The following is a 27,552-nucleotide window of genomic DNA, read 5'->3' as shown; positions in this document are numbered from 1 at the left end:
AATTAATTTACTGCATGTTTTTATACTATATATAGGTGTAACAAAAAGTAGAAAATCTTTCCTTCAATGGTTTTTTAATTTAAACTATATATAGAACAAATTAATTAGGAATTTTTTATTTATTTATAGTCCTGTACGTACATGTGAATGATCATGATTAAGAAAACTAATCTAAACAGGTAAAGGCAAATGATAAGCATTAATACGAATGCTGCCAATAGCTGGGTCCCCCCATAGTACTGACATTTGGAATTTTTGTGGGGTACCAAGCGCGCAGTGTGTGGTCCTTTTCATTTGCCGTACACATATTGTGCCGTACCACTTGTTCTTTGGACTCGAGTTCCAATAATTAAGATTGCGTGTAGGTCTTGAGGTTGATTGAATTGAGTTGAGTTTTTTTTATAAATAATAATTAATTAAGTTGGTAGAGTGTGTAATGTGAAAATTATTTAAAATGAATTTAAATATGTTTAGATGTTAAGATGAATTTAATATTATTTATAAAAGATTGAGAAAAGTTGCGATTTTATTTATAAAAATGTATTAAATTGAAAAAAATTATGAATTTTACGTGTAAAAAATTTTGAATTGAGATGAATTTAATAATTTAAAAGTGAATAATTAGATATTAGACTAATCAATTTAAAATTATTCAGTTGAGTTCAACAATTAAATGAAACTATCTTACCTTCACCAATCAGCAACAGATGTTATGATTAAGCAAGTGGTGATCTTTACGGATTTACGTGTATATATATATATATTCATAATTGTAGCCATGATTGATCAAAGTGAGGACAATAATTTTTTAAATTATCAGTTTATTTTATTATATAAAATAAAATATATTTTTTTTATCACTTTTGGGTATTTTTTTTTTTTTAAATTGATGAGTAATACTACTTCAAAATAAAAAATAAGATGAGACTGTAGTATATAAAAAAAATTATTAATTTGTCTCACTAACAGAAGAATTGCTAATTAAGCTCACTATATATAATCAGAAATGAAAATATTAATGCCAGCTAAAGTTTCAAAGGTCGATGGAGATCAAGAGTGATCATGGGATAATTTCTAAACTTTGGCTAATTCACCAATTATCTAGGTTCCAATAATTTAGTTGAATTTTCTCTTCTAATCCAAAATAGAAAAGGTGTTTAATTACTTAGCGGTGTTACTCTGCCGTTCAGTTTGACCGCACGTTGTTTTTGTTTTCATATTTTTTTAAAATATTTAAATAATTTTAAAAAATACATTTAAAGTATTTTCTTAATCATAAAATAAAAAATTTTAAAATAAAATTATGACATGGAGTAGATAATGAGGAGATACAAACATTTCTCTTAAGTATTTCCGTTGACTTCTTAAAAATACAAAACGAAGCAGATCATCATTTCTCTTAATTAAAATTTGTCATTTTCTGATCATCTGATTACGGATCAAACAAATTGAGGTGGCCGGCCACATCGTATATATAGAAATTCAAATATTCCAATCAATTAACTCAATCGAGTCTAAATATCATGATTATTAATCAGTGAAAACAGTCTAACCTACACGGACTGATCCACATCATCACATGCATGCATGCATCATGCAGCAGTCGTACGGGAAAAGGTTAAGAATCATGAAAAGTGTAGGTAATGATTATATATTAAGGTCATGTAACCGGCCCGTGACCTAAAACAGTTTTAACCATGTTGTTGAATTCATATAGATATATATATATATATAAAAGAAGTTCTATTTATAATCTCTAATTAAAAATATTTACATGTGTAGACTTTTTATTAAAAAAAAAAAATTATTTTAAAAAAAATATTTTAGTAATTTTTAAAATTTTTTAAATAAAATTACATATATATGTATTACAGTCTTCAAATAAAGACTATATATAACATTGATATATATATATATATATAAGCAGTAGTACTAATAGTAGATATTTTAATTATTTGTTTCTGATTTGGTAAAATTTAGGATATGTAACGCGTGCAAGAGACTAATTTATACATATGATCAATTAATAGTGAAGGGTAGGGAACCAAATTAAGAAGTTGATTCAGTTATTTTGGTCTCATCGTTTCTAGGAATATTAAAAGATGTGTATCCCTTCGGAACAAATTAAGTAAGTTGTAGGCAAAAATTAATTAGCAGCTAAACACAAGCACTACAACAAAAAATATTTTTTGGGACGAAAATTTTCGTCTCAAAATATATAGATTTCGTTCCGAAAGATTTTTTGAGACGAAAAAATTTCATCACAAAGCCGTCCCAACATCACTGTCTCAGAAGATATATTGGGACGAAAATCACAATTTCATCCCAAAATATATCTTTTGGAACGATTTTGAAATTGACCGTTTGATACTGTTCAAACGATGACCTTTTTTGTCACGGTTAAAATTCGTTTCAGAATGGCGTTCGAGTGCTTCTTAGTTACCGTTCGAACGTTAATGTATCTTTTGAACGGTTATCAAGATACATTCAAACGATCAATAGAATTACGTTCAAACGTTAAAAGAACAGATCGAACGATATAAGAGATGTGCTGATCAATGTTCGAACGCTATGGCAATAACCTGCGTTTGAACGTTTTTTTGAGCATCTAGTATCGTTCGAACGGTTTGGTCATTAATGTTTGAACGGTACCTTATCGTTTGAACGACCTACCCATTAATGTTCGAACGTGACACGGTCGTTCGAATGGATATTATTTTTATTAAAACTAATAATTATAAAAAAACTAAATAGACATCCATAATATTTGAAAAACATAAATTAGGAACTATTTAATTACTCACAAAAGTTTTATAATAAGTGCGAAGAAATAAATAATTATGATACTAGCATTGTTCATACATAATTAGATAATGTCATAAGCTAGACGTAAAAAACCATCAGTTAGTTGGAGGCCTGTATTGTTGCATAAGCTGTTACATTTGGAGTTGCATATCTCTCCTGAACTCTGCTTGTTCTTTTTCATGTTGTTTGAGGCGCATCTCCATATCTTCTTATTTCTTCAATTGAGCCTCTAACTCTTTTTTTTTACAACCAATTCTTCAATTCTGCGATTCCCATTTTCTTGCGCTATAGAGGCAGACCCGGAAGAAGAGGAAGAGGGAGAAGGTTTTACACAGCAACCCAAACCCCTCAAATATCCTGAATGTTCACCCAGAACTTGTGTAAAAATCTCAACATCATTATTTGAGGAATTTTGATCTGATACAGATTCAGCACGCAGGGCAACCATTTTATCCTACATATAAGATAAAGAGTTAATATCATCATAAATATTCAAATATATTTATTTAAAACAAATTATAATACTTACATAATTTTTACAAGCATCAGGATGATTCCACTCTCCATTACGATTAGTATGTGATGCAACATATAATTTTGTTAGATCATAATTGGCATCTGAATCTTGCTATAATAAAGATTTGTTAAGATATAAAGTCATTATGATTCATATATTCAGTTAACTATATACAAATAAAAAAATAGCAATACCAATTTCTTAGAGAGACGGTGGAAAGATCTTGAACCTACATGATGGGTAATCTTCAATTTTGATCTATTTGTTTTGCTTATAGAACTTCGCTCCTACATAAGAATTGAAAATATTAGAAAGCGAAATTAAAAGTAGGACGACTAAAATAATATAAGTGCATTATACCTTATATGATGGATCCTCAAACATGTCACAAAATTTTTCCCAATCAGAAGGTTGCACGTCTTGAAAAGGATGTTGGCGTGCTTCTTCACTATTCTCAAACTTATTATAATGCTCATGACACCTTGCCTTATACTTGCGGAATGCATTACTCATAAACTCTTCCACAGTTTTACGCTCATCTCTCCGACCAAAATTTAATTCGAAATCATTCTTACAAAAAAAAAAAAAATTAGACAAAAATATTATCATTTATAATATTCTAACTTTAAAGTAAAATAAAATCATTTGCCAATTAAATTTCGTTTATTAAACATTACCAAACAACATCACCGAAACTGCATATTCGGAGAACAAGAGATAAATCTGCCAAAATCTTAATGTTGTACGTATAACAGATATAGATCGATAGTTTGCGAGAATAATCTTACAATTCTAAACTGTCCATTCTGGACAATTCAAGAGTTATCAATCTTTCAATTAAGGCGGATTGATAACTTTCAAACGGGTCTAAGGCTAATTTTGATGAACAAGCAATATAAGATATGTCAGTATTTAACATGTATCAAACAAACAATACAAGATATGTTAATTAAGTATTTATATTATTAAATAATTAGATAGTTGTTTTATATCTTTCAAAATATTTTATTAATTATAACTATTTGTATTTTAATTAACATTCTAGTTAATAATTATAACTATTTGTATTGTAATTAACATTCTAGTTAATAATTATAACTATTTGTATTGTAACTAACATTCATTTTATTAATTATAATTCAGAATTTATATTTTAATTCAAATTCATTTGATTACTTTTAACTTTTAAGTATTTAAGTATTATTAAATCTATATTATTTGTATTTTATTTAAAATTCATTTTATTAATTCAAAGATTAAGTATTTTTGTGTTATTAAAACAAAACTATTTGTATTAACCTATAGTTGAATAATTCAACTATTAAATATTTAAGTATTATTAAATCTTAGATGATTTGTAATTTAATTCATTCTCATTTGATTACTTTAATCTTTTAAGTATTTAAGTATTATTAAATGTAGATTATAAATAATTAATTTTTAATTCAATTCCTGAATTTAAAGTATTAATTATTTTAACATTGACCAACATAACGTTCAAACGGTGCTAGTCACCGTTCGATCTAAGGACATACGTTCGAACGGCACACAAATACCGTTCAAACGGATTAATTCCAGATTGCAGTCATCTTCAATCTCCGAAAACCTCAACATTTACAGTCCAAATTATATCAAAAGACAGCAAACTATATGACGAACTCATTATAGCAAACGAAAACACCTATATAAAATCTAAAATGAGAATATATTTAAGGAGAATACCTGATTTGGAGAGATAAACCGGAAAATCCACCCTCACCCAATGCCCAAAACTTAAATATTCTTTACCAAAAGGTAAAAACAACCTCTTAATCCGAAAATATAAGAGATTGATAGAAGTTAGTAATATTTGAGGGTTGGATTAAAGAATAATGGCGTTGGTCGGAAGAAAATGAGCGTTGGAGCGACTGGAAGTCGATTGGAATGAGTGCGAGATTGTGAGGTTCTGTCGTATAAATGTAGAACATTGATGTTCGAACAGTTATTTAATGAACGTTTGAACGTCAAATAGATTAGCGGAAAAATTTTTCCCCTTTAATTAAATGTTCGAACGTGAAAATGGCCGTTCGAACGTTTTCTTATACATTTGAACGGTTATTTTAAACCGTTCAAACGTCAAATTAAAATGCTGTTTATTGTATTTTTTTTGCACTATACTTTTAAATATAATAACTTGTAAATATACTATAATTTAGAGACATAGTAATATAACTATATAATATATAATCAAACATATATTATATAGTTTAGTAACATATATAGTATAAAATATCATATTACATCTAGTATTATAGTCAAGTACATATATTAACCTATTATATATAACATATATATGGTATCATAGCATAGGGTTATATGTATCACATGCATATATATAGTGTTTATTATATTATATTATTATTATAATATTATTTAATAATAGGATATTTACTATTATATATAGTGTCATCTATACTACTAGCAATTAGAGTGTATTATAATGATACAAAAACTAAAATTGTGTATATATAGTGTCATTTATAGTGCTAGAATAGAGAGTGTCATCTAATTAGCCTATAACTGCAATATAATATGAAAAATATACTAAACAAGTCATGTAATACATATACTATTAAATATATATATATATATATATATATTAGTTAATATCACATATAATATATATGTTATATAAATACATGAACATAGTTTCATGTATATAGTAGTCTATATTATATTAATTATACTATATAATATAACTTATACTATATACTATATAATATTCAATAGTATAATATATTTTAATTAAATATAATATAATATATACTATATATATAAAAAATTATAAATATAATATATAGTGTTTAATAATATATAAGCGCATTAAATATATTGCATTTAATATATTTAACAGTTAAAATATATTATACTTGAATTAATTATTATATTTAATATGATTAATACCGAATATTGCATTTAAATAACATTTATTATCATGAAATTTGGATTAATTAGGGAAGGGTATTAATTTTTCAGTTAATACGTTCGAATAGTACTACGTTCGAACGCTTCAAATAACGTTTGAAAAGTGAATATGCATCATTTGAACATTTATAATTTATCGTTCGAACGGTTTGTCAATTTCCCTCCAAAATAATTTTGCCTATCGCGTCAATATTACGTTTAAACAGTAACAATTAAACGTTCAAATGGTTAATCATTAACGGTCGAACGGTTAACTTATTTGGGACAAAAAATTTCATCCCTAAAATAGCGTTTGAACACGTTCGAACGGTCTGGCATTCTGTCGTTATTTTGGAATGAAATTCAAATTTCGTTCCAAAATCTTATTTTTTGAAACGATTTTCAATTCGTCCTAAAGTAATTTCGTCTCAAAAAATTATTTTTATTATAGTGAAGGGGCCAATTGCAAGAAAATAACAAATTCAAAGTGACCCACTTTGTATATATTGTTTAATTAATATAATATATATATATATATATATATATGTGTGTGTGTGTGTGAGAGGTACGTAGGACATTCCTTAATTTGTGACTCATCCCCAAAATCTAAGTTGGAAATTTGGAATTAGCTAGACATTGCTGCGCCTACTTTTAGCAGAAAGATCTAGCAGATAAAGCTCCTTTTTACTTTTCCAAAACACGAAAAAATATGTATAAATTTTAATCCGGTATGACTACCATATCATGATTAGGCTTGGCCACGCTAGATTGGACTGTTGATTTGGGTTTTTTTTTTACCCCTAGTCGGAACCTGGTTATTCGGGCCACAACCATCAGTATATAACCTGGATCCACACGGTTCGGATATAAAAACATAAATTCTGAATTTAAAATGGGTACCCGGATATATATATATATATAAATCTTAAGTTTTAAATTTTAACCACCCCCACCCTCGTATGCCGTGTGATGCAATTCTCCTATTTGGGGTTTCTGCCGTCCTTTCTCTCTCTCTAACTCACATGAAACCAGTCTGCAAATGACCCACACGGCATGTAACACAACCATTCCAATATACATTCTCTCTGTAACACGTGAGATCTTTAGAGAAGTGCCATTACAAAAAAAATTGAATATTTGTGCATGATTATTTGCAATAAAAATAATTATTTTTAATGAAAACAGATTTATTTTGACAAGAAAAAATCATTTTCGTAAAAAATAACTTATCACAATTAAACAGTTTTCTTATAGTTGCGTGCAATAGGTTTGGAAACATTCTAGACTACCTATATCGGTTATATGGATATCTCATTGGCAACCTTTCGGTAAGTCTCTTCGGTAACATATATTATCGTTTGCTTGATTTTCTCTTTTTTGAAAATATGGGTTGTTTTTTCTTTTTGGGTTATGTAGCATTTTACTCGTGGAGATCTGGTATACAACTCATGGAGATCTTTAGATTTGGATGCAAATTGTGAATGTTGAAGGATGTTGTATATTCGGATGCAGAAGGTATATTTTATAATTTTGTAAAGGATCTAAGGATATGGTTTTGAATTTTTCATGGGTCCTTTGTCTTAGGGTTGAAAATTGGTCTAATTTATGTGTATTGGTTGTGGCAGGTTTCAAAGGGGATTGAAGCGGAAGCCAATGACCTAATTAAGAAGCTTCGAAAAGTGGTAATTTTAGGACTTTTTATTGTCACAATATCTGTGCTATCATATTTTCAAGTTCAAATCTGAAATAGTTTTTTTAAGATTTTTTTTTTCCTTTTATTACTTTATTGATTTGAGTCTGTTTTTGTGACGCCCCCAAATCCCCACGCACGGACACGGGGAAATCGAGACGTCCGGATGGTGACAACCCGGGTCACCACCCTATCGACGAGTGTCAAGTGTGTACAAAAGTAACAAATGTGCACGAATGAACACGCAGTGGATAACGAAAGTCATATAACTAAGTACCAGAATTTTCTTAATATAATACAAGTTGTTTAAAACATACATAATTAAAATATTACAAAAACACAAATATAGTTTTAAACCAAACTATAAAGCATAACTTCGACATCAAAACTCCGGGGTAGCCGCATCCTCGGGCTCAGCCTCCTCCTCCTCCTCGAATCCTGCACCAAAATCTACGGAACCAAAAATGGTACCGCAGGTAAGTAAAATCCAAACACCACCAGATAAAAGCATATAGAACTCAAACAATATGCATGAATTAATGCCAATGCGTAAAACCCATAAAATCACAATTTCCACACACGCCAAAAATCCCATTTGGCCCAACAACAAACCCGTTCCAAAAACACGCCAAAAGTCACATTTGGCCTTTACTCATCTCAAACCAAAAACCATTTTATCCGTATGCGCCATGACCTCCCCTAGGGGTCATCCGCACACCCTGGCTCCAGTGCCACACCGCAGAGTACCACCACGCATGTGACACCTAACGAGCGATGCCCAGTTCCACGCCCCGCGTGTTCATAGCCAAGCATCCTCTAGCCCTCACCAGCAAATGGGCCACGGAGTCGGTGCGTAGGGCGATGCCCGGTTCCGCGCCCGGCGCGTTCGTAGCCAAGCATCCCCTAGCCCCCGCTCCCGTTGTCGCCCAACGACGACCCAGGGGACATCACTCAGTTTATTCCGCTCCCGAGTGACCAGAGGAGCTCCACCGAGATAATACTCCATCTCGGTTTGGGGTCGTGATACACACGCACCCGTAAGTCCACTTACGCCAATAAATAGGCTTTTCTCAATTAAACAAAAACACACGTGCATGCACCATGTAAATGCAATATCGATGCGCAAAAATAAACAACCAACATATATCAATAAAATAAGCAACTCCGTCCTCCATCCATCCGACCCCCGAACTCCTCGGACTAAGTCCGGAATCAGCCAACCAATAGATAAAATTATTGAATGAGCAATATATATTTAAATCTGAAAATAGGGTTTGGAAAATACTTACAGCGCTATATGGTATTTTTAGAAAGCTTGCGGCGTTGCAAACGGCGGAAGAAAAGCAACGTAACAGTGTAATTTACACTGTCGCCGTGGGTAATAAATTACTAATTTTTGAACGGGGATAAACCAAGGCACGAAATTGATAGGGAATGGTCTTGAGATATTTATGAAGTTAAAGGAAACGAGTTTTGGCCGTGGGTGGTGGTGGAAATGGCGGTCGAAGGCCAAAAAGGGGCTGAACGGAGTTGAGCTCGTGGGAGCTGCTCTGGCAACGGATCGAGGCCGAAAATGAGTGGTTTAGGTCGGCAAGAGGTAGGGGAAGAAGTTGTGAAAAGATGGTAGCCGGAGGTGGTATGACGGTGCCGGAATCGGTGAAAAACCATATGGCTTGGAGGAGCTCGTGGTGGCTAACGGTGGCTCGGATGGAGGTGAAACTTGGTGGGGATGTTCACCGGTGAGAGGGGAAGAAAACTGGGTGGGTGGTGTAGGCCACGCCACCGGCGAGCGGCGGTTCTGGGCTGCGAAAGCAACCGGCGACAGGGGCAAAAACAGAGCAGGTGCAGCGACTTCTGGCGGCTCTCGAAAGCTAACGGCTGATCCGATGACTCTGAAAATTGGTGGGGATGATCTCTGGTGGAAGGGGAAGAGAATGGTGGTGACGGTGCACCAAACGGTGGCCGGACGGTGGAGAACTGGGCCGTCAAAGGGGCGGCGACGGGAAGGAGAAAAACAGGCGTACGCGGGAGAGAAAGGAGAAGAAAGAAGAAGAAAAGAAAGAAAAAGAAGGAAAAAGAAAAGGAAAAAGGGAAAAAGAAAAAGAGAAAAGAAAAGAAATGAGGTCCAATCCTCACTTCGGAGACAAAAAACCGATCCGCCGAAAACGATATTAAAAACCGTAAAACGACTAAAATAAATTAAACACAACATCAAATAAATTAAAACCAATTTAAAATACATTAATTTAAAATAAATAAACCAATATATTAATTAAAATAAAAACAACAGTTCAGTGAAAATACACGTAAAAGCGGGTCATCACAGTTTTGATGAGAATGTTTGAATAGAAAAATCTTTAAATAATATTTTTGTGGGTTAGATCTGGATTTATAGAATCTTTTATGAGTATTTTTATGAGATAGATCTGGATTTATAGAATCTATGAGGAGTATATATTTTTTTTTTATGAAATATGGATACATGGGTTTGTTTATTTGCTTTGCAAAGGTGTATAAAGCATACACATTCGTGTCTGTAGCATGTGTATAGCTTTAGATAGTAGTGCATAGCCCTTTGTTTTTTTCACTTGCATTGTTGTGTCTGTCTTTAGTGGATAAGGTAGAACATGGATCCATGGGTGTTTGTTTACTTTGCAGAGGTATATAGAGCATGCACCCTCGAGTCTATAGCATGTGTATAGCTTTAGATAGTAGAGCATAGCCTTTTGTTCGTTTTACTTGCTGTGTCTGTCTTTGTGGATAAGGTAGGATAAGCTATAACTATATTTTGACATACCATGGAACTGATTTCTATACAAGCAAAATCTGGTATCGGGAAAATTGTTGTCTTTGTTTATGCCCATGTTTGATAATTTACAGAGTTTTATTTTAAAAAAAATTAATCATGTTAACATTCTTCTTTTGTTGCATACTAAAATCCAAGACTTCCTTTGGTGGGTTACTGAAATCCTAGACAGATAGAGGAGAAGCCGAGTAACTTCTAACCTTTGGTCTGCTGCAGATGAATATGATTGCAAAGCTAAATAACCCTTATATTGTGGAGTACAAAGATACGTGGGTGGAAAAGGTATATGACCAATTTGCAACTTCTGTAACATTATCCCAAAAATTTGAAAGCAGATTTTTGCGTTATTTGCTGGCATCTAATGAAACAGTATAATGGGAAAATCATGACCTAAACCACCCCATGATCAATGTTATTGTCATGCTGATTTTTATGGTTTTTGTTCACAGGAATGTTACATCTGCATTGAGATGACTAGTTACTGGGAGGAGATATGTAAGTCAGCACCATTTAGAACTTTGAATATGGCTATCTAAATTTCTGGATTCTAAGAAAGTTGAGGACCATTCCTCATTGGCGATAGAACTTTGACATGGAATTTCCTTCCATTCCAGCATCTTTTACTCTTCCCTTGTCCCCTGAAATCCTTTCTCTTGACCATCTAAAGAAAAGCTAGAGGAACATTTTTTCCAAAGAGGCAATGAACATAAATAACTGCATGAAAAGTCCCCGGATGCACGTATGATAACTTGCAGTACTTGATACTCACACAATCTTCAACTTTTTAACCAGAAGCTCGATCTGTAAATGGCTGACCCAACTATTGTTTCTGTTTCTCTTTTAATGAACTGCAGGTGGATTTCGTTCTTATCTTTTGGTATTGAACAAGAAGATATATGAGTTGGGGTCAACAAAGAGGGGAACTCTCCAAAGAGTGTTCTTGGATGCATTTTGTAATTTTGTATTTTGTAATATAATGTATAAATAAAAAATAATATTGTAATATGTAGTAGATTACATTGTATTGCATGCATTTTACAAGATGAATAATGGATTTTTCTTTTACATGCATTTAGTGAAAAAGGTAATTAGTTTGATTCTTGCTTTAGTTATTTTTACATAAATTTAGTTTTTCTTGAAAAATCTTTCATAAAATATAGGCTTTTTTTAGAAAAAAAAAAATGCTTTTAAACCTTAATTGAATATGAACTTCATAAATATATATATATAAACCTGGGTACAACCGGTACTTGGATTTCTTGGTTTGTAAAACCCGAATTCACCCAGGTATTGGTCCGAGTCATTAATCAGGTTAGGGCTTTGCTAGACGCAGTCGGCTATACGAAATAAATAAAAAAAATTATAAAAATATTTTTTTTTCATGGTTGTACAGAATGAATGAAAAAAAGTTATAAAAATAATTTTTTTTTTCATATAGGTCCCATATTAATTCATTTTTTTCAAAGCGACTGAACGCCGACTGGATTTGCCGACTGCAGAAATCATTTCTCATCAGGTTAACCCGGTCCACCAGTTCAGGTCATAAATCAGGTTAACCTAATCTGAAATTCTGGTTAACAGTCCTAAAGTTAGAGAATGATACTTGATTTAATTTTTTTTAATAATAAGATATGTTTAAGGGATTGACCATCCTTGATGGGACATTTAGCCTTTTTTTTTCTAGCATAAATGGAAGTTTAAATAAAATAAAATAAAATTTGAGTAGTATTTATTTAAGAGGATGTGTTTTGCTACTTATCATTTATTCATTATCATGCACCACATATCAAAATTTTTTAAATTTTTTTCTTCTTAAATTAATTGAGTTTTTCTACTCATCATCCATACACTACCCATTTAGTACGAGCAAAAAATAAAAAAGAAAAAAAAATTATCCCTACAAGAAAAATATATATGATTTATATTTTGGATGGACCATTTTATAGAAAGTATGAATTATTTTTAAACTAATATATGATTTCAATTTTTTTTTTTAATTTTAGATTTATTCTTTGAATTATTTCTTATTGAGGAGGCCATCTGTAAGCTTTTTATTAGCTGGCACGTGGAGGAGTACTCTTGGCCAAATGGCAATTTTCCTACCATAAATATTAATGGAAGATGGATGGAGGAGGAATAAAATAGATAATTTTTTTAAACCTATATATATATACACAGTACACACACATATGAATGTGAAAATCCAGGCAAGAGCCTCTTCTAAAATGATAAAAATCCGTAGATACTGATTTTGTAATTAGCCCAAAAAAAAAAATATATATATATATATATATGTATATATATGCGTGCACATATTTATAATAACATAATTAATGCTAAACTCCCGAATTCGAGAGCCAAAAAATCTACCGAATGCTTTTATTTTTTCAATTTAATTTTTTTACTTAGTGATTAAGTAAATTTTTTAAAGTGGTGTTGTGAATTTTAAAAAAAATATATTTAAGAATATAAAAAAATGAATAAATAAATCAAAAATCAAATAAATTAAAAAAATATGCTGCATTCAGTAGAAATTCGGGCTACATCCTTCGGTGGATGTAGCACCACTCTTATAATAAACTTCACTTTTCCCTCTAAACACGTACAATCTCGTTCTTATCCCTTACTAAATAGAACTTTAGACGTTAAGCATAAGCCAATTAGCAGTCAAAGGAAACGCTAACGAAGGGCTACATTAATTAATTACCATTGTTGCTTTGACAGTGTACAACAAGCTAGAAAGAGTGGTTTTAAGCCTTGATTCTTCACATCAAACATCATAACGCATGGAATAAATCTTTGAACCTTCATTCTTAAAATAGAGAATGATTATATTCGCTTGATAAGATAAATGAGTATTTATGATGAGATATTTGAAACGAGATACAATATACTCATGATTTTGATAAAAAAAAATATATATATATATATAGTCATTTTAACAAAAAATAACGGTCACAAATAATCAATTTTCTTGTAATGACATACTACAACTAAGTGCCTAGGTTATTGCCAATTTTCTTCAAATCCTGTTTAGAATGGAAAATTAAAGTTGTATGGTTGTATTTTTCTATGGTTTGCTTCAGACCGGCCGATATCGATGCACAAGCAGCTAGACTAAGGTATGCTCTAAAAGAACAAAAAGTAGATAAGGAAAGAATCTTGTCAACTTCATTATTCTTCCAAATAAATACATTAGCAAACATGCACCAAGATTATAAAAAAAAAAAAATACCGAACTGATCATCAAGTTGGAAGGTAGCCTGGCATGCAAAGTGTTTTTAGTTGCCATTATTATTATTACATGCAGTAGCTAAAATAATTATAGTAATCACATGTTTGACGCTTTGAATTACAGGTGATATATTAGGATCGATTTTCTTCCCGAGTATTGTTTTGAACTTTTCATCTTTAATAGTACTACTGGTCGTGTTGAATGGCCTTTATTTCCATTTTGTAGACAAGCCTGCATGCATGCGATATCATGGCGGGATACGCCTATTTGGCGAAGAGGGAGTGACGGGACGTCCCTTCTGCAGTGAATTTAAAAACAGATGATTCATGGACTCATGACCTGTGAGGGACGGCCTTTGGTTGATCCTTGAAGCAGAGCGTGGGATGTAAGTGTCCGGATTGGGTCCAAATGGAGGAACAAGCAGATCCTTCTGCAATGATCCCGACCGTGAATGAGCCATAGAGTTACCTGCAAAGTCCCTTTGGTTGATTGTTGAAGCAGAGCATGGAATTTGAGAGGCCGGGTTGGGCACATGAAGACCTTTATATAGTGATCCCAACGACAAAGGAGCCATAAAGTTACCAAGGAAGGTCCTGATCTGGTTGATTGTTGAAGCGGGGCTTGGGATGTGGGTGCGTGGATTGGAAGCAGATGGATCGGGGACTGAACCCTTCTGCAATGAACCTAACAAAAGGCTTTCATGCATCAATGTTTGTCCTTCTCCATGAAAGATTCTGCAAGCCTGATTTGCGTGCATGCTCATAAGAGAAAGCACTGTTGTGACTGCAAGAAGCATCTTTAAAACCCTCATGATGATCAGCTAGCTTGTTCTATATATAAGCCAAGATAGTTAAATATTATAACTAATTTGATGAAGTACTTGCCAAGGATTTGTGGGTATTTATACTTGCAGTACGCAGGAACGAACTCGTGTCATGAATTGATTTTTCCAGTTTTTAAAAATGTTTGAATCCTTTTAGGACTCTTGACTTTTAATTTATGGTAAGAGATAAAATTCAAGACGCGAAAACGTTGAATGGGTCTCAAATGAAGAAACTGGCTTTGATTTGAATCCTCTTTCACGAGCATGAAAAAAGTCAGAAATTAATTAATTATGCAATAAAATGTTATTATGAAGATGCGATGCATTTTCCGTGTAAAAATAATATAAAATAACCTTGCAAATTAAGTGAAAACGTTTTATTAATTACTTAGAGTCACAGAGGGCTGCATGCAAATTGCAATGGGCTTCTTCACTATATATATATATATATATATCTTCTAGCTAGCTAGGATTTTATATTTTGAATCATGATTTTCATATCTCAATTAGTGTCTGATATTTTATATAAACCTCCAACAAAATATTTCAACCTTCAAATGATCCGTGTGCATTTAGACTTATAAGTTTAATGGTAAAGTCGTGCTTGGAATTAGCCCTAAACGTTTGAAATACGTACTGTGGCAGCCACGTACAAGTACTTACAAGTCATATATACCAATCAAAGAACTTGCTGATTTGATTCAACCACCAATTGGGTATTTCCTGATTATTCCCAGGTTTTAGGTCTGGGATTCGGATTTAACAATATTACTGAATTGGTAAATTTTACATTGATAGCGCTGGAGTACTATCTCGAGAAGGCAAAGAAAAATGTGAATATTGCACATGCATCAGTATTTAATATTTTGGCCATAACTTTGATACGTTTCGAGTATCAAAATCACAATTACGAATCCAGTTCAAAAATTAGTTATTTTCATGAATGCGCACATCATAGTCACTATGCTATGCCTAGTGGCTCCCATTTCAACTCCAAAATGATAAGTTATTTTCTCCTCAAAATCGTGAATTTAAATTATTTTTCTCTTTTATGATAATATTTTGCTATCACTTTTTAAAATGTGATGATTCTTATTTTAGTTTGGACAAGATTTTTGAAAATTCTCTTGATTTCCTTAGCTATTTAATCCTATAGGTTATGGGTTTCAGAGTCATTGTTAGGCATCTATGAATAAACCCTAATCTCAAAATCTTCTGTGTTGCATCTCTTCTCAATCTCAATTTCTAATTTACTATCTATAAATTAACTAGCCACCATGTTAATTCTTATTATGTCCGGCGTCAGAAATTCAACTCATGATAAAACTCATGATAGTGAGCATTGTTAATAGATTATGCATATGTAAATGACAATTTTGATGAATGTAATATGAATTCAGATTTTGGCTATTCCATTTATATAAGTTTCTATATTAGAATAATTATTTTTTTATTATCTAATAATAAAATAATATAAGATAAATTTAACTTTACCTATTCACATCAAATATCCACATTAGATATCTATTTATTTATTATATAGTAATAAGTAATTAATAATTTAAAAAATATTTAATTTTTTAATTATTAATTAATTTTATTTTATCATATTTTAATTATTAATTATTAGTTTATTTTATTTTGTCACATTTTGCTACTTAATTTAAAGAAACTTATAGAAGTTTGTAGATATAGATAGAGAAAAGAGAGAGAGTGTTATAAAAAAATAATAAAATAAAATTTGCTATATGTATAGTATAGACCAAATTTGATCTTTTCTTTACCAATATCGTAGCTAAAAGCTACAAATTTTGGAAAAGATAATCCATTGCAAGTTTATTTTATATTTAATAGTCAAAAAGTACAATATATTTTAGAAATGCATAACCAGGTGAGAATGCTCTGCAAGCCTAATTTGCTTTCTTGGGCATGCATTTTGAATGGAAAAGGATATATACGTGAAACTTTGACCGAGGCCAGGCCAGATATGTAGTACGTAGCAGTTAGATCATATATGTTTGTGATCTGACGCCTTTGGCTTGATCTTGGTTTACTTTGAACGTAGAAAACTTTGGTAGAAACATATAAATTGGCTTTCGTATTTGGTATAACGCGGAAACACGTTTACTTTGCTTGTGCTAATCCTTAATTTGAACGACTTCAAAACCAATATTATTAATGAAACTAAAGTCTGATACGGCATGACTCAGAGAGAAAGAACGTCGTACAGCATCGGACCCGACAATTGCCCCAAGAATGGGAAACATGCGTTTGTGTGGATTTATGTGATGGCATGCATGCAATAGATGACACATTTTTAGACTTTTCAATGTTTTGGGGTAATAGTTCAGCTTGAGGGGTTTGCAAATTTTTTTGGTTCATCTTGATCAGACATTGAATGAGGCAGGACGCAGCTAGCTAGCAAGTATATTTGTGGGTCCCGTTTAGTTATTGGAGTGCATTGAAATCAATTCAAATCAGTCTAATTTTAATATGAGTCTAATATCTAAACACATAATTTTTAAATAATTAAACTCATCTCAGTTCAAATCTTTTTTACACGTAAGATTCACAACTTTTTTCAACTCAACATCTCTTTATATACGAGATTCATAATATTTTTTAAATTTTCATAAATTAATCTAAACAAATCTTAATATTTAAATATATCTAAACTCATATTAAGTAGGCCTCACAAAAATCATTTCATCCTTTTAACTTACTATTATCTATTAAAAATTTAATTCAACTCATCTCAACTACTCAGCTTAGCATTCAAACTCAAATACTTTAAGTATTTGAGAGCACAACGAGGGCCGGGAATTTTCAATGTATTATACCGTTTACTGTTAGTCTGAATATTATTCTATTAATACTTGTCAAAGGCCCCCTGCATGCCTAATTTCGTAGTATACGCAGTAGGAAGAAATAAATGACACAAAACGTGGGTTTTTTTTTTTTTTTTGCCGAGTCAAATAGCTGATAATTTAGTCCGCTTGAATATTAAATTGAGTTAAAATGAGTTAAATGGTTTATAAATAATAATAAATTAATTAAAATAATAGAATAAATTTTATAAGACTTATTTAAGATGAATTTAGATATGTTTAAATGTTAAGATGAGTTTAATTAGATATATTTATGAAAATTTAAAAAAAATTATAAATCTCATGTGTAAAAAAATTTAATTTAAAAAAAATTGTTGATTTTACGTATAAATAAGTTTTGAGTTAAAATTAATTTAATAATTTAAAAATTAAGTGTTTATATTTTAACCGATGCACTGACGACAGGTACGTAGCTTCAAATTATTATTGACATTAATAGACTAAATATTTACTATTTGTCAGCACGTAGGTTACAAAAGCCGAGATCTTTAATTAAGACCATTAATATTGTTGATATTTATTTATGTAATGCTATATACAGTTATTTTTGTGTATTTTTTGCGTACTCTACTGATATGATTGGCTGGATTAATTTTTTTTTAATACACAACCAATCATATCACTGGAGTGTACAAAGGAGTCCGCAAAAATGACTGCACATAGAATTTTCCTTATTTTATTTAAGAGAAATGTTATTTTGTTCACTTACTTTTACACATCATGTATTTTAATTTCTTTTATTATTTTTTTACTTAATATTATTAGTGTATTGATATTTTTTTATATTTTAAAAAATATTTTACAGTGATTAAAAAAATGAATAAAAATTTTAAAAAAATGATAGGATGATTTTACACTAGCAGTAAGATGGAGCGGTCATGTGCAAGCGAGTGTAGCGGGACTCTTTATTAAAAGAGAAATAATTTGAACAAATTTTAAATAGATAAATTTTATATAATTCTTTGTAAAAAAGTGAATTCTAATGTAAAAAATTTTTTATAAATGGAACCTTCCTTTTATAAATGACTTGCACGGAAGTTATTTATTTGAGACTTAATATATATTTAACATTTTTCAATATCTAATTGTTTAGAACATTTCTATGACTATTAAAATGTGAAGAAAAAAAAGCCATTTAAAGACATTCTAAATTCAAGAAGAAATATTAATAAGCGAATTGACAGAAGGAATTCTCTTTTCTTTTATTTTCTTCTTATTCCTTCTTTATTCTAATCATTATGGGTTGTTGGTACTCATTGGTATATATATGTGTGGAGTATGATGTGTGAGGATAATGAGTAAAATTTTTTTCCATTAAATCATATCAGTTTATAAAATAATTTTTTTAAATTTTGTTTTTATTTTATTTTTTTTTTAATTTTTATTTGTATACGAATTAGCATTTCTCTGATCGGACAATGTGACACTTAGTAACACATTTAAAAAAGTCTAATATTATACAGCAAAGAAATTGATACATACAAAATGTGTGCAACCACGTTTGTTTTCGCTGATAAGTTGAGATGAAAGATAAAATTTGAATAAAATATTATTAGAATATATTTTTAATATTATTTTTATTTTGAGATTTTAAAAAAATTAAATTGTTTATTTTATTTTATATAAAAATTTAAAAAATTTGTAATGATTAGATAAATATAAAATGAAATGAGATAAAAAGATTTGAGAAAACAAATGAGAAAGTATGTAGATAAGAAATTAGGACAAAGTACATATTAATTCAAGTCCAAACTACTTAATTTGATAATAAATCCACTACAACAAATAAGCCCTTTTCCCACCAATGATCTTGCCGTAATTAGTCCATAATTTTACCAGAAATAACTTTTTCCCACCACTTCAATTTGTAGCTGACTTCTCGAAAATATGTGGCAACACAATACTTAGTCCCTCGAGTGAAATATATGTGAGAAATACTGTAATTTCTGGCGATTTTTTGTCCTCACAAAAAGTATAAAATTTCACTGCAAAAAGTGTGTCAATCATGGCTAACTAGTTCTAAAACAGGGAAGCTTTTTTTGGCGCTGAGTTTTTTGTCGCCAAAAAAAGTAAGCTATAAGGTTGAGAGTCCTGCTCGGAGATGCTGTTTGCATCGATTTTTTAATTGCTGAAAAAATGCATGAGGCACCAAAAAATATATTTTTGGTCACAAATGTTTTTTTGCCACGAAAACATTGCTGTAAATAACTATTTGCAACCAGACATTTATTTCGAGCAATTTACTATCGCTGAAAGTCTTTTACAAATTAAAAAATAAATGTAATTCATAATTGTAGAGTACGTAAATAATGCATAAGATTTTTTGAAGAGTAAAATTTATTATTAAAAAATTAATTTTTTTATATAAATCCTATATTTTATTATTTTTTTAAAACGATTATATAACAATTATATAATTATAATTGTAAATATTTTTTTATTATTTTAAAAAAATAATACTTCAATATCTAAGTATCACATGGGTGTTGAGTAGGGCTACAAACGAACTGAACCGAGTTAAACTCGAACAGGGGGTCTCAAGCACGTTTAGCATGTATCTAAACTAGACTCGAGCTCAACAATAATTAAAAACTTCTACTCGAGTTCAGCTCGCCTAACTGATCAGACTCGAACTCAAATTCGAATATAATACATACACGAATTTATACGAGTTGGAGTTAAATTTCCTATTTTTGTTGAAAACCATTGCCCAAAGGCCAAACTGCTCGAAGGGAAGGCCTATCTCAGCCCCATCAGAGAGGCATGTAGCAACAGAAAAGAGCAAACAATGTAAAAATTAATCATAACAGAGAAAAGCCAGAGCTTTAATAGAGAGATTGAAAACCAAGAGGGAAAAATCTCAAAACAAGATGCAGATAAAAATAGCACCTACAAACACCCATAAAGATTAAGAGGATTGGAAATCTATGGCCAATGTTTTTTTCGCATATACAAAGCGACAAGGTCAGTTAAAAGACCCACAGGCCACAATTATTATACCTCCCAACAAGCAACTCTCTATAAAACCTTACTAAAAAATAAAATTTAAAAATTTAAATTTAAATTAAATTTGCCTTGCCCATCCGAGACGAGGGGTTGCCGCTCAACGAACGCATAACTAAGCTGGACCAGTTTCAATAGGTGACACGCAAAACCCATGAGAAAATGACAGAGTACAGCGTAAGGATTAGAGGGTTGCAGCGGTGATTAGAGGCAATAGGAGGTCCCGCCGTGTGGTACAGTGGTGGTGGCGATGGGGGCAATGAGAGTAGCTCACTGATGGTGGCAAGAAGAAGGAAAAAAAAAATGAAAGAAAAGAGAAGTGAGAGATGATGTCGTGCAGCGCAAGGAGGGGGAGGGGAAAATTAGATGAAACTAGGGTTCTGTGACTTCTAAGCCCCCAAAACAATGTCGTTTTGAGTGTACTATATTTTTATTATAGTATTTTTATTATTTCTTATAGACTTATTGTGTCTTTTAAAAATGAAATTAATTAATAAATATTTTTAAAAAATACTTAATAAAATTGTTTCCAATTGGTCATTTGTAATGTGGTTTAAATAATTCAATACAATTGTTTCTACTTAAAAAAAATGATATTGAAAGAAAAGCTTTTTTTTTTTCATAGACAAAATTTTACCTATATTTAACTAAGATGCTTTAAACAATATATTTCTCCTATTGTCAATTTATTTTCCATCAAATTGATATTTGTTTTTTATACATTATTTTTCTATTATACTTAATAATTATTTAGGTGAATGTTAGATGATAATTATATTTTATTAAGAGCATATAAAAATGTAAATATTTATTATAATAGATTTGTAATTTTCACTGTGCACATATGCCCCTTATTAGTAATATTAAATATGACCAAATAACCAAAATGAAATTAGATAAGAAAGTGTAGTAATCAAATTAAAGTTACTGACTCTTTATAAACATTTGACTCAATGATTCTTTTGTGAACTTAATACATTATTATACTCAACATTATTCTTTCATCACTTTGTTGTACATAAAGTAATAAAATATATTTTTTATATGAAGTATAAAAAATAATACATATAAGTTTATAACACATAAAATATATACAATAAAAGAATATATGTAAGAATATATGTGTAAGAGTATATATATAAATATTACGAATATTGTGACGGGCTCAAAATAAGTTGAATCGAATTTATACGAATATTATTCACGAGTATAAAACAAATCGAGTCGAGATTATATAAGTTTTGTTCGTTTAATATTCGAATGAATATTAGTGCTCAATCATTTATTAAATGAAACGAGTCAGAATTGAATTTATATGAATTGATCTCAAATTATTCACGAGCGGCTCTATTTGTTTGCACCAGAGAAATAACTGTGGGGTCGGGAGTGCTTGAAAAGACAAGTACATTGAACATACTGCTAAATATGACAAAACCAAGGTGACATTATAAGCAGCTAGGGACCATAAAATTAGGCCATGGCGCCAAGGAAAGAGGAATGTGAGCCACATGCACTTCGACCTCTAATGGAAAGTTTTAAATTCAACACCTATACTTGCATCATGCACATATCCTATATATTAAATGCGAATGCTCTTGTCAGTTGCGCATGTGATCGTAAGGATTATGTTTCCTTCCATAATTGTGATTCGCTCGAAAAATAAAATAAAATAAAAAGTAATGCTATATATCATAGTAATTAATTTAAAATTAATTTAAATTTTAAGATAAAATGAGATAATTTTAAATTAAAAATAAAATTTGAATCAAATATTATTTTTTAATATTATTATTATTTTGAGATTTGAAAAAATTGAATTTTTTATTATATTTTATGTAAAAATTTTAAAAAAATTATAATAATGAGACGAAATCAGATAAGATGAAATGCTTTCTGAATCCATGTTTAGCCTAATCTCTCCATCATTATTGGACCAAATCCTGCCCAAAATAAAGTCTCAAGTTTCAACCCTTTTAGCATTCTCTTTGTCTCAGCTAACAGATGAGAATTATGCATTTAGAAGATGGTTGTGACTATTTGAAAGCCATGCTCCATGTTATCGTACCAATTTGGGGGATTATGGATTGCCTATATACGTTTTGTTATAACTGAATGGAGGGCTTCAGCATGCTGCATACCTTATCTTTAAGCCCGATTATCCATCACATTCATTAATATATATATAATACTAGTAGAGAAATTATATTTGCAATTTTAAGATATATAAGTTCCATGCAATTCAAAAAACATGAGTAAGTCTGAAATTTATATGAAAAAATTATTTTTTTAATAGTAGATTTTATTTTTTTCAAATAAAATGCGTGAGACTTATACATTCTAAAACTATATTTAATATTACTCATAGTAATATTCTAAATTAATTTGTAAGTTGCGAGTGTTCCCTTAAAATATATTTTATTTAAAAAAAACATTTTATTTAATAAAGGGACATGTGTGGATTTCTTTAAATTAGACTTTTAATTAAAAAAAAAAAGTATGTATTTCTTAAAGAAAATGGACACAAATGAAATTTAAGGATGGGCTGGAGCAGAAGAATCCAATTGGGAGATTAAAAAAAAAAAAAAACTATATTTTCAGACCCTAAAATTCAGCAATTACTCCTATGGGCCGGCGAATTGGGAAACGGGCCGATATGGGCAACGGCTGCCAGCCCTTGCTACAATGTAACGGTGCCACTTTGAAAACAAGTAGGGAAGGGGGCGAGGCTTCCACGACGTTCCCCTTCTCTTCTTTTCATTACACAATGAATCCGACGCCCAAAAATCGAATCCCAAATAATCCATAATCTCACTTCTAAAGCATTTTTTTCTTTCTTCAGAGCTTCGATTTCTATTCAACAGCCCCAGACTTTAGAGCTCAAAGCATAGAGCGAGAGAGAGAGAGAGAGAGACAGGTTGATTGTTTGATGTCAAGTAGCGCATCGACCAATCGGTGAGAACGTAGCTCAATTTTTCTTAATTGTTCGTTATTTAAGCTCTCTTAAATGATTTACTATCGCTGTTAATAAAAAATGATTGAGCATCGCTAATCATGCTTAATATTTTACGGATCGATTGCCAAATTCCGTTTTATGCTCGATAACTTGGATTTTAGGTTTATTTTTATGGCTTCGATTTTCGGTGATTCTTTCTTCCGTTCCCATATGGGCTTTTTTAGGAAATGCGGAAATGCATGAGGCTACTGATAATGGTTCAAAGTTCGCTTTAATAGTGGGAAATTTGAGATTTGGTAAATTTCGTTGAACTTTTCGGGGTTGTGAATTGATTTAAGCAACTATTTTTGTTCCGTAGTTGTGGGTGTAACTGGGATGAAGTGGTTTGATTCGAGATTGACCAAGTTTTGCTTGAGATAGATTAGCGTCTATCATTGCACTTTTTTTCAGCATATCTTTGTGAGGCACATTTACGTGCTTGCTAGTGCATAAATCTCTGGTGCTTGGCAATACTTTGTTTTATAGTTCATGCTTTAGACTTTCTGATCAAAGCAGAAAGATTTTGATGGATCGCAAGTTCCGATTCTTCACCATTAGGTCCGTATCTTAGTTCTATAAGTTAACATGCGTTGAAAATTTTTTGTGATACCATGTATTCAGTTCTTGCCCTTTATACTAATTGCAAGGGATTCCGATTGTAACCTTGACTGGTTCTTTTGGACTATTGGCACGGATCTGGATTGGGTTTTCCTTGAGTCATTACAAATATTATCAGTGTTCATCCCTAGCCATAAGTGTGAGACTTGAGCTGCACTATCTATAATGGAATGATGTGATGAGGATATACAGAATTTAAGAGGGAAGATTGTCCTGCCCCTTATTTGAGTATATAAGTTGCTTGCTCCAATCACTCAGGATGAGAGCATAATTAATGTGTTGTTACCAAGTGTATATTGGTATCAATTATCATATGTCAGTTGTATTAAGCTAGATGATAATTGTACAGAAAATACAAATGTTCTAGAAAGAACTGTAGACAAAGTCCCTGCTGTGATCTAACTGTTTTTTATTCTCTGCCTCTTGTATAAATACCTCATCATTTGTAAATGAAAGGCAAGGAAATCTTCCTCAAAATCCATATCCTGTTATGGTATCAGAGCCAGGTTACGAAATGAAGCACGAGATGAATGTTTTACAACATATTGATATCAATGCATAAAGGTGATTTCCCTTGTGAATTTACTCTATGTTTTCTTTCAGGGGCAAACCGCTGCCAGCAGTCATCATGGTAATGGGACTCCTTTGTTCAAGTGTTATGTCACATCCTTAGCAAGTGATGGTAGTTTCTTGGCCATCCTCTGTCTGATATTAGAATGTGGAATTTTGCATCCAATTGCACAGCTGGAAGTGTTGAACCGAAAAAAAATGTCCCTCTAAACCCAACCCAAGCCACTTCTGAATGCTCTGATGACGAGGCTTCTTCTACTGTTAGCAGAGAGGAAGGTCTAGAGTGCCCAATATGCTGGGAATCCTTTAACATTGTTGAAAATGTACCCTATGTTTTATGGTGCGGCCATACCCTTTGTAAAAATTGCATACTGGGACTGCAATGGGCTGTTGTGAAATTTCCCACTCTACCAGTTCAGCTTCCACTCTTTATCTCCTGCCCATGGTGCAATCTCTTATCCTTTCGTCTGATTTACAGGGGAAATCTCAAATTTCCTCGCAAGAACTATTTTCTTCTCTGGATGGTTGAGAGCATGAATGGTGATAGAGTGAAGTCCAATTCTTCCTTCTCTAGGGGTCATCAATCAGTCTGTCCAACAAATGGAAATTTACCGAATGGTCAAGTTGGCTATGGTAACCTCAGGAGGGTACAAAATACTCATCATCCTGAGCCATCTAGATCAAACCCTGACCATGGTCGTTTCAATAATTACCTCAGTATGGAGAATCTACACTCCTTGCTTCAGAAGTCACTGGTTTTCTTTGTTCATTTGACAGCCAAATTCCCATTGGTGGTTATATTTCTTCTGATTGTCTTATATGCAATACCGGCCAGTGCAGCCATCTTGGCTCTGTACATACTTGTTACAGTTGTGTTTGCTGTCCCATCATTTCTTATACTGTACTTTGCATATCCTAGTCTGGATTGGCTTGTGAGAGAAATTATCACGTGAACTTCTTGTCTCTCAGTTGTTTGCAAGTGCTGTGATAAGAAGTTTGCTCCTCTAAAATGGCGCCTCTCTATCCAAATATCATCAACGTTATAATTCGACGACTTTCCACACTCTTAAGGCTGCGTCCAGTTCCTTCCATTCAAGGCCCCTTAGTCTCAGGATCATCCAAGCCTCTTTATTTTCAGAATCATTTCAGCTCTTATTGAATCTGGCTGGCATGATGACATGATATTATTTTCTGGAATTTTAAAGTTTTGGTTGCCTCCAAGTCCAATACAAATTCTTAATTTTCCAAGACATGGTTACTTTGTGGATATTCAAAGCTTCTCTGAAGATTACGGTTGTAATAGGTAATTAGTTCGAGGCTTATGAACAGCTCAGACACTTGTTTGTATGAAAAACATTATTTGATAGTTATGTAATTTGATCGTAGTTGTTTGTCTGATGGTAGAATTGAGATCAATGAAATATGATATAGTTATTTTAGCCTTGACAATTAATTATTTAAGTCACTTGCTGGGCTCGTTGCATCACCTGCAACTCATGTGATTGGCCTTGTGTTATGGGAGTGGATGATTGCATGTTGGATTTGTCTTTTGTTCATGTGCTGTGAAACTTCAAATGTTTGCTTTTAGATTTACTAAATAATAAGAAAAAGAATCAGTCCTGCAGACTTGTTGATTTGGAACACCATCTTGTGGTCATGGAAGGTTTTGTTTGGTGTTTAAGCTTTCTTAGATGTCATGGATGTTGTAAAAACTGCTTTCTTTCATGTCATGAAAGTTGTCAAAACCATTAATCAAATTTCAAGGATTGCAGGTGAAGTTTTTGTGATATTTCTGTGTTTGTGTTTCTTGGAGAACAGGCAACTAGGGTGGCAAACGTGAAAGAATTGTATTGCTATGACCTCTTTAAGACATGGGCACCAATCGTGAACTTAAGCAAACGTGCATGTAACGCCTACCAAAATTAAAATAAAACTTTGGATGATATTTTGCTTTGCCTGCTCCATCCAAAGGCTTTGCGAAACATTGTTTCATCCTATCTCATTTTATCATTATAATTTTTTTAAATTTTTACATAAAATATAATAATCAATTCAAATTTTTTCAAATATCAAAATAATAATAATATTAAAAAATAATATTTATTTATTTATTTAATATCATGCTAGATGGGACTTTCTTACTCATCATTAGGGGTGTCTGCCCCGCCCTCCGGGATGAGGGTGGCCCATGTCCCGCCCCCACTGCCCATATATATAATATATATTTATAATATATGTTAATTAAAAAGAAAAACTCAAGTCATGGTTTGCGGTATGACTTTGTGTGTATTGGATCTACCATTGTCATGGTTTGCACAATTTGTCCCTTAATTGTTTTTCTTTTATAATTTTATATAATATTTTAGTATCTAATTATTTTGTTTGTATGTGTTTTAGCTTTTATATTCTCAATATACATATGCCGAATCCTAATCCTAAGGACCTAATGATCTATAATCATCTTCATCCCAATGAGCCAATCTCACCTTAGTTAGTACGTTTTATATTTTGCATTTTAAATTTTTATTTCATGTTTATAACTTTATAACTCTAATTTATTTTTTATTTTTAACTTATTAATATCGCAGGTTTTATGATCTCGATTCTCACGGTCTCACAAACACAATTCAATGAACTCACTACCACCTTGTACCCCAAATTT

General features: G+C 31.5%; 1 protein-coding gene across 2 annotated transcripts; it reads left to right on the top strand.

Annotated features, from left to right (window-relative positions):
- Nucleotides 1-23,407: 23,407 nt before the first annotated feature.
- On the top strand, nucleotides 23,408-26,329 carry LOC122307255. Of its 2 annotated transcripts, XM_043120012.1 has the most exons (3): nucleotides 23,408-23,662; nucleotides 23,888-23,959; nucleotides 24,924-26,329. In XM_043120012.1, exon 3 carries the CDS (start codon nucleotides 25,037-25,039, stop codon nucleotides 25,841-25,843), a length of 807 nt encoding a protein of 268 aa, XP_042975946.1. In that variant the 5' UTR covers nucleotides 23,408-23,662; nucleotides 23,888-23,959; nucleotides 24,924-25,036; the 3' UTR covers nucleotides 25,844-26,329. The 2 variants fall into 2 exon arrangements, with proteins under 2 accessions (XP_042975946.1, XP_042975945.1); XM_043120011.1 differs by lacking the exon at nucleotides 23,888-23,959.
- Nucleotides 26,330-27,552: the final 1,223 nt, after the last annotated feature.

This window comes from Carya illinoinensis, chromosome 4, assembly GCF_018687715.1.
Source record: "Carya illinoinensis cultivar Pawnee chromosome 4, C.illinoinensisPawnee_v1, whole genome shotgun sequence".
Lineage (NCBI taxonomy): Eukaryota > Viridiplantae > Streptophyta > Magnoliopsida > Fagales > Juglandaceae > Carya > Carya illinoinensis.
This window is presented reverse-complemented; position numbering and strand designations above follow the sequence as displayed.